Source organism: Sphaerodactylus townsendi, linkage group LG03 (genome assembly GCF_021028975.2).
Source record: "Sphaerodactylus townsendi isolate TG3544 linkage group LG03, MPM_Stown_v2.3, whole genome shotgun sequence".
NCBI classification, from domain to species: domain Eukaryota; kingdom Metazoa; phylum Chordata; class Lepidosauria; order Squamata; family Sphaerodactylidae; genus Sphaerodactylus; species Sphaerodactylus townsendi.
The window spans coordinates 160,960,255-160,968,706 of record NC_059427.1 but is presented as its reverse complement, the minus strand read 5'-3'; the positions used below and the strand labels follow the sequence as shown (position 1 = coordinate 160,968,706).

General features: G+C 87.4%; 1 protein-coding gene across 1 annotated transcript in view; it reads right to left on the bottom strand.

Moving 5' to 3' along the window:
* The window catches only part of RGL3 (ral guanine nucleotide dissociation stimulator like 3), a 32,563-nt gene continuing 24,111 nt past the window's right edge, over nt 1-8,452 (bottom strand). The window contains exon 14 of the mRNA XM_048487528.1: nt 1-43. Coding sequence (XP_048343485.1) covers nt 1-43 — 43 coding nt within the window. The remainder of the gene's footprint in view (nt 44-8,452) is intronic.

The window sequence follows — 8,452 nt, the reverse complement described above, 5'->3', positions numbered from 1 at the left end:
CTATGGGGGAGAAGACACCCCCTGTGAGTCACGGCAGTTGACGCTGGGGGAAGGAGGGGGAACAGAGGAAAGGGGACAAAGGACCATAACTGACAACAGCCCCTTCCACTGTCTCCTGGCTTAAGATCAAATGCAGGGGTCTGCAACCTGCAGCTCTCCAGATGTTCATGGACTACAATTCCCATCAGCCCCTGCCACCACGGTCAATTGGCCATGATGGGAATTGTAGTTCATGAACATCTGGAGAGCCGCAGGTTGCAGACCCCTGATCAAATGCAATCGAAATCAAGGTTAGAGTTAAAGAAATGGAGGGAAGCCACCCCTCCCCCATCATATTATTATTCCAACTCGTCCTTCTGTTTTCAGAAGTCCTGGCCCAGCGCCAGCAGGACTGTCCAAGGTGCTGGTGAGGGACACCCGACTTCGTCTGTCTCCCACCTTCTGATCCAAAGTCTCTCTTGGGGGCCTTGGCTACCCCCGGCACAGCCTCTTCCATCCAATGCAGGAACAGTGGGAATCCATCTGTGACTTGTCAGAATGTCTAATTTCCTCCTATTTTCCAACTAATTCCTGACCTGGATACCTCAGGCAAGCCTATGTCACCAGGTCTCAGAAGCTAAGTAGAGCTGACCCTGGTTAGAACTTGGATGGGAGACTCAGTCCAGGATCACAACTCAGAGGCAGGCAATGACAAGCCACCTCCGAATGTCTCTTGCCTTGAAAACTCTACGAGGTCATTGTAAGATGGCTGTGTGTGACCTTACAACGTGGTGTAGTGGTTAAGAGCAGGTGGATTCTAATCTGGAGAGCTTGGTTTGATTCCCCCACTCCTCCACCTTTTCTGGTGAACCAGATGTGTTTCCGCACTCCTGCATTCCTGCTGGGTGGCCTTGGGCTAGTCACAGTTCTCTCAGACCTCTCTCAGCCCCACCTGCCTCACAAGGTGTCTGTTGTAGGGCAAAGGGAAAGGAGCTTGTAAGCCACCTTGAGTCTCCTTACAGGAGAGAAAAGTGGGATATAAATCTAAACTCTTTTTCTTCTTCCCAAGCTTAGCAGGGTTCCCCTGTCATGATATATAAAAAAGAGAGAAAGGTTCACTAAAAGGTCATCTTCAAGTTAGCAGAGGTTTGCAAACCCCAGAGGCCGGAGACAGTCAGTCTAGGGCCGTGGTGGTGAACCTTTGGCACTCCAGATGTTATGGACTACAATTCCCATCAGCCCCATGCCAGCATGACCAGTTGGCCATGCTGGCCCCCCCACCCCCCCCCCCCCCCACCCCCCCCCCCCCCCACCCCCCCCCCCCCCCACCCCCCCCCCCCCCCACCCCCCCCCCCCCCCACCCCCCCCCCCCCCCACCCCCCCCCCCCCCCACCCCCCCCCCCCCCCACCCCCCCCCCCCCCCACCCCCCCCCCCCCCCACCCCCCCCCCCCCCCACCCCCCCCCCCCCCCACCCCCCCCCCCCCCCACCCCCCCCCCCCCCCACCCCCCCCCCCCCCCACCCCCCCCCCCCCCCACCCCCCCCCCCCCCCACCCCCCCCCCCCCCCACCCCCCCCCCCCCCCACCCCCCCCCCCCCCCACCCCCCCCCCCCCCCACCCCCCCCCCCCCCCACCCCCCCCCCCCCCCACCCCCCCCCCCCCCCACCCCCCCCCCCCCCCACCCCCCCCCCCCCCCACCCCCCCCCCCCCCCACCCCCCCCCCCCCCCACCCCCCCCCCCCCCCACCCCCCCCCCCCCCCACCCCCCCCCCCCCCCACCCCCCCCCCCCCCCACCCCCCCCCCCCCCCACCCCCCCCCCCCCCCACCCCCCCCCCCCCCCACCCCCCCCCCCCCCCACCCCCCCCCCCCCCCACCCCCCCCCCCCCCCACCCCCCCCCCCCCCCACCCCCCCCCCCCCCCACCCCCCCCCCCCCCCACCCCCCCCCCCCCCCACCCCCCCCCCCCCCCACCCCCCCCCCCCCCCACCCCCCCCCCCCCCCACCCCCCCCCCCCCCCACCCCCCCCCCCCCCCACCCCCCCCCCCCCCCACCCCCCCCCCCCCCCACCCCCCCCCCCCCCCACCCCCCCCCCCCCCCACCCCCCCCCCCCCCCACCCCCCCCCCCCCCCACCCCCCCCCCCCCCCACCCCCCCCCCCCCCCACCCCCCCCCCCCCCCACCCCCCCCCCCCCCCACCCCCCCCCCCCCCCACCCCCCCCCCCCCCCACCCCCCCCCCCCCCCACCCCCCCCCCCCCCCACCCCCCCCCCCCCCCACCCCCCCCCCCCCCCACCCCCCCCCCCCCCCACCCCCCCCCCCCCCCACCCCCCCCCCCCCCCACCCCCCCCCCCCCCCACCCCCCCCCCCCCCCACCCCCCCCCCCCCCCACCCCCCCCCCCCCCCACCCCCCCCCCCCCCCACCCCCCCCCCCCCCCACCCCCCCCCCCCCCCACCCCCCCCCCCCCCCACCCCCCCCCCCCCCCACCCCCCCCCCCCCCCACCCCCCCCCCCCCCCACCCCCCCCCCCCCCCACCCCCCCCCCCCCCCACCCCCCCCCCCCCCCACCCCCCCCCCCCCCCACCCCCCCCCCCCCCCACCCCCCCCCCCCCCCACCCCCCCCCCCCCCCACCCCCCCCCCCCCCCACCCCCCCCCCCCCCCACCCCCCCCCCCCCCCACCCCCCCCCCCCCCCACCCCCCCCCCCCCCCACCCCCCCCCCCCCCCACCCCCCCCCCCCCCCACCCCCCCCCCCCCCCACCCCCCCCCCCCCCCACCCCCCCCCCCCCCCACCCCCCCCCCCCCCCACCCCCCCCCCCCCCCACCCCCCCCCCCCCCCACCCCCCCCCCCCCCCACCCCCCCCCCCCCCCACCCCCCCCCCCCCCCACCCCCCCCCCCCCCCACCCCCCCCCCCCCCCACCCCCCCCCCCCCCCACCCCCCCCCCCCCCCACCCCCCCCCCCCCCCACCCCCCCCCCCCCCCACCCCCCCCCCCCCCCACCCCCCCCCCCCCCCACCCCCCCCCCCCCCCACCCCCCCCCCCCCCCACCCCCCCCCCCCCCCACCCCCCCCCCCCCCCACCCCCCCCCCCCCCCACCCCCCCCCCCCCCCACCCCCCCCCCCCCCCACCCCCCCCCCCCCCCACCCCCCCCCCCCCCCACCCCCCCCCCCCCCCACCCCCCCCCCCCCCCACCCCCCCCCCCCCCCACCCCCCCCCCCCCCCACCCCCCCCCCCCCCCACCCCCCCCCCCCCCCACCCCCCCCCCCCCCCACCCCCCCCCCCCCCCACCCCCCCCCCCCCCCACCCCCCCCCCCCCCCACCCCCCCCCCCCCCCACCCCCCCCCCCCCCCACCCCCCCCCCCCCCCACCCCCCCCCCCCCCCACCCCCCCCCCCCCCCACCCCCCCCCCCCCCCACCCCCCCCCCCCCCCACCCCCCCCCCCCCCCACCCCCCCCCCCCCCCACCCCCCCCCCCCCCCACCCCCCCCCCCCCCCACCCCCCCCCCCCCCCACCCCCCCCCCCCCCCACCCCCCCCCCCCCCCACCCCCCCCCCCCCCCACCCCCCCCCCCCCCCACCCCCCCCCCCCCCCACCCCCCCCCCCCCCCACCCCCCCCCCCCCCCACCCCCCCCCCCCCCCACCCCCCCCCCCCCCCACCCCCCCCCCCCCCCACCCCCCCCCCCCCCCACCCCCCCCCCCCCCCACCCCCCCCCCCCCCCACCCCCCCCCCCCCCCACCCCCCCCCCCCCCCACCCCCCCCCCCCCCCACCCCCCCCCCCCCCCACCCCCCCCCCCCCCCACCCCCCCCCCCCCCCACCCCCCCCCCCCCCCACCCCCCCCCCCCCCCACCCCCCCCCCCCCCCACCCCCCCCCCCCCCCACCCCCCCCCCCCCCCACCCCCCCCCCCCCCCACCCCCCCCCCCCCCCACCCCCCCCCCCCCCCACCCCCCCCCCCCCCCACCCCCCCCCCCCCCCACCCCCCCCCCCCCCCACCCCCCCCCCCCCCCACCCCCCCCCCCCCCCACCCCCCCCCCCCCCCACCCCCCCCCCCCCCCACCCCCCCCCCCCCCCACCCCCCCCCCCCCCCACCCCCCCCCCCCCCCACCCCCCCCCCCCCCCACCCCCCCCCCCCCCCACCCCCCCCCCCCCCCACCCCCCCCCCCCCCCACCCCCCCCCCCCCCCACCCCCCCCCCCCCCCACCCCCCCCCCCCCCCACCCCCCCCCCCCCCCACCCCCCCCCCCCCCCACCCCCCCCCCCCCCCACCCCCCCCCCCCCCCACCCCCCCCCCCCCCCACCCCCCCCCCCCCCCACCCCCCCCCCCCCCCACCCCCCCCCCCCCCCACCCCCCCCCCCCCCCACCCCCCCCCCCCCCCACCCCCCCCCCCCCCCACCCCCCCCCCCCCCCACCCCCCCCCCCCCCCACCCCCCCCCCCCCCCACCCCCCCCCCCCCCCACCCCCCCCCCCCCCCACCCCCCCCCCCCCCCACCCCCCCCCCCCCCCACCCCCCCCCCCCCCCACCCCCCCCCCCCCCCACCCCCCCCCCCCCCCACCCCCCCCCCCCCCCACCCCCCCCCCCCCCCACCCCCCCCCCCCCCCACCCCCCCCCCCCCCCACCCCCCCCCCCCCCCACCCCCCCCCCCCCCCACCCCCCCCCCCCCCCACCCCCCCCCCCCCCCACCCCCCCCCCCCCCCACCCCCCCCCCCCCCCACCCCCCCCCCCCCCCACCCCCCCCCCCCCCCACCCCCCCCCCCCCCCACCCCCCCCCCCCCCCACCCCCCCCCCCCCCCACCCCCCCCCCCCCCCACCCCCCCCCCCCCCCACCCCCCCCCCCCCCCACCCCCCCCCCCCCCCACCCCCCCCCCCCCCCACCCCCCCCCCCCCCCACCCCCCCCCCCCCCCACCCCCCCCCCCCCCCACCCCCCCCCCCCCCCACCCCCCCCCCCCCCCACCCCCCCCCCCCCCCACCCCCCCCCCCCCCCACCCCCCCCCCCCCCCACCCCCCCCCCCCCCCACCCCCCCCCCCCCCCACCCCCCCCCCCCCCCACCCCCCCCCCCCCCCACCCCCCCCCCCCCCCACCCCCCCCCCCCCCCACCCCCCCCCCCCCCCACCCCCCCCCCCCCCCACCCCCCCCCCCCCCCACCCCCCCCCCCCCCCACCCCCCCCCCCCCCCACCCCCCCCCCCCCCCACCCCCCCCCCCCCCCACCCCCCCCCCCCCCCACCCCCCCCCCCCCCCACCCCCCCCCCCCCCCACCCCCCCCCCCCCCCACCCCCCCCCCCCCCCACCCCCCCCCCCCCCCACCCCCCCCCCCCCCCACCCCCCCCCCCCCCCACCCCCCCCCCCCCCCACCCCCCCCCCCCCCCACCCCCCCCCCCCCCCACCCCCCCCCCCCCCCACCCCCCCCCCCCCCCACCCCCCCCCCCCCCCACCCCCCCCCCCCCCCACCCCCCCCCCCCCCCACCCCCCCCCCCCCCCACCCCCCCCCCCCCCCACCCCCCCCCCCCCCCACCCCCCCCCCCCCCCACCCCCCCCCCCCCCCACCCCCCCCCCCCCCCACCCCCCCCCCCCCCCACCCCCCCCCCCCCCCACCCCCCCCCCCCCCCACCCCCCCCCCCCCCCACCCCCCCCCCCCCCCACCCCCCCCCCCCCCCACCCCCCCCCCCCCCCACCCCCCCCCCCCCCCACCCCCCCCCCCCCCCACCCCCCCCCCCCCCCACCCCCCCCCCCCCCCACCCCCCCCCCCCCCCACCCCCCCCCCCCCCCACCCCCCCCCCCCCCCACCCCCCCCCCCCCCCACCCCCCCCCCCCCCCACCCCCCCCCCCCCCCACCCCCCCCCCCCCCCACCCCCCCCCCCCCCCACCCCCCCCCCCCCCCACCCCCCCCCCCCCCCACCCCCCCCCCCCCCCACCCCCCCCCCCCCCCACCCCCCCCCCCCCCCACCCCCCCCCCCCCCCACCCCCCCCCCCCCCCACCCCCCCCCCCCCCCACCCCCCCCCCCCCCCACCCCCCCCCCCCCCCACCCCCCCCCCCCCCCACCCCCCCCCCCCCCCACCCCCCCCCCCCCCCACCCCCCCCCCCCCCCACCCCCCCCCCCCCCCACCCCCCCCCCCCCCCACCCCCCCCCCCCCCCACCCCCCCCCCCCCCCACCCCCCCCCCCCCCCACCCCCCCCCCCCCCCACCCCCCCCCCCCCCCACCCCCCCCCCCCCCCACCCCCCCCCCCCCCCACCCCCCCCCCCCCCCACCCCCCCCCCCCCCCACCCCCCCCCCCCCCCACCCCCCCCCCCCCCCACCCCCCCCCCCCCCCACCCCCCCCCCCCCCCACCCCCCCCCCCCCCCACCCCCCCCCCCCCCCACCCCCCCCCCCCCCCACCCCCCCCCCCCCCCACCCCCCCCCCCCCCCACCCCCCCCCCCCCCCACCCCCCCCCCCCCCCACCCCCCCCCCCCCCCACCCCCCCCCCCCCCCACCCCCCCCCCCCCCCACCCCCCCCCCCCCCCACCCCCCCCCCCCCCCACCCCCCCCCCCCCCCACCCCCCCCCCCCCCCACCCCCCCCCCCCCCCACCCCCCCCCCCCCCCACCCCCCCCCCCCCCCACCCCCCCCCCCCCCCACCCCCCCCCCCCCCCACCCCCCCCCCCCCCCACCCCCCCCCCCCCCCACCCCCCCCCCCCCCCACCCCCCCCCCCCCCCACCCCCCCCCCCCCCCACCCCCCCCCCCCCCCACCCCCCCCCCCCCCCACCCCCCCCCCCCCCCACCCCCCCCCCCCCCCACCCCCCCCCCCCCCCACCCCCCCCCCCCCCCACCCCCCCCCCCCCCCACCCCCCCCCCCCCCCACCCCCCCCCCCCCCCACCCCCCCCCCCCCCCACCCCCCCCCCCCCCCACCCCCCCCCCCCCCCACCCCCCCCCCCCCCCACCCCCCCCCCCCCCCACCCCCCCCCCCCCCCACCCCCCCCCCCCCCCACCCCCCCCCCCCCCCACCCCCCCCCCCCCCCACCCCCCCCCCCCCCCACCCCCCCCCCCCCCCACCCCCCCCCCCCCCCACCCCCCCCCCCCCCCACCCCCCCCCCCCCCCACCCCCCCCCCCCCCCACCCCCCCCCCCCCCCACCCCCCCCCCCCCCCACCCCCCCCCCCCCCCACCCCCCCCCCCCCCCACCCCCCCCCCCCCCCACCCCCCCCCCCCCCCACCCCCCCCCCCCCCCACCCCCCCCCCCCCCCACCCCCCCCCCCCCCCACCCCCCCCCCCCCCCACCCCCCCCCCCCCCCACCCCCCCCCCCCCCCACCCCCCCCCCCCCCCACCCCCCCCCCCCCCCACCCCCCCCCCCCCCCACCCCCCCCCCCCCCCACCCCCCCCCCCCCCCACCCCCCCCCCCCCCCACCCCCCCCCCCCCCCACCCCCCCCCCCCCCCACCCCCCCCCCCCCCCACCCCCCCCCCCCCCCACCCCCCCCCCCCCCCACCCCCCCCCCCCCCCACCCCCCCCCCCCCCCACCCCCCCCCCCCCCCACCCCCCCCCCCCCCCACCCCCCCCCCCCCCCACCCCCCCCCCCCCCCACCCCCCCCCCCCCCCACCCCCCCCCCCCCCCACCCCCCCCCCCCCCCACCCCCCCCCCCCCCCACCCCCCCCCCCCCCCACCCCCCCCCCCCCCCACCCCCCCCCCCCCCCACCCCCCCCCCCCCCCACCCCCCCCCCCCCCCACCCCCCCCCCCCCCCACCCCCCCCCCCCCCCACCCCCCCCCCCCCCCACCCCCCCCCCCCCCCACCCCCCCCCCCCCCCACCCCCCCCCCCCCCCACCCCCCCCCCCCCCCACCCCCCCCCCCCCCCACCCCCCCCCCCCCCCACCCCCCCCCCCCCCCACCCCCCCCCCCCCCCACCCCCCCCCCCCCCCACCCCCCCCCCCCCCCACCCCCCCCCCCCCCCACCCCCCCCCCCCCCCACCCCCCCCCCCCCCCACCCCCCCCCCCCCCCACCCCCCCCCCCCCCCACCCCCCCCCCCCCCCACCCCCCCCCCCCCCCACCCCCCCCCCCCCCCACCCCCCCCCCCCCCCACCCCCCCCCCCCCCCACCCCCCCCCCCCCCCACCCCCCCCCCCCCCCACCCCCCCCCCCCCCCACCCCCCCCCCCCCCCACCCCCCCCCCCCCCCACCCCCCCCCCCCCCCACCCCCCCCCCCCCCCACCCCCCCCCCCCCCCACCCCCCCCCCCCCCCACCCCCCCCCCCCCCCACCCCCCCCCCCCCCCACCCCCCCCCCCCCCCACCCCCCCCCCCCCCCACCCCCCCCCCCCCCCACCCCCCCCCCCCCCCACCCCCCCCCCCCCCCACCCCCCCCCCCCCCCACCCCCCCCCCCCCCCACCCCCCCCCCCCCCCACCCCCCCCCCCCCCCACCCCCCCCCCCCCCCACCCCCCCCCCCCCCCACCCCCCCCCCCCCCCACCCCCCCCCCCCCCCACCCCCCCCCCCCCCCACCCCCCCCC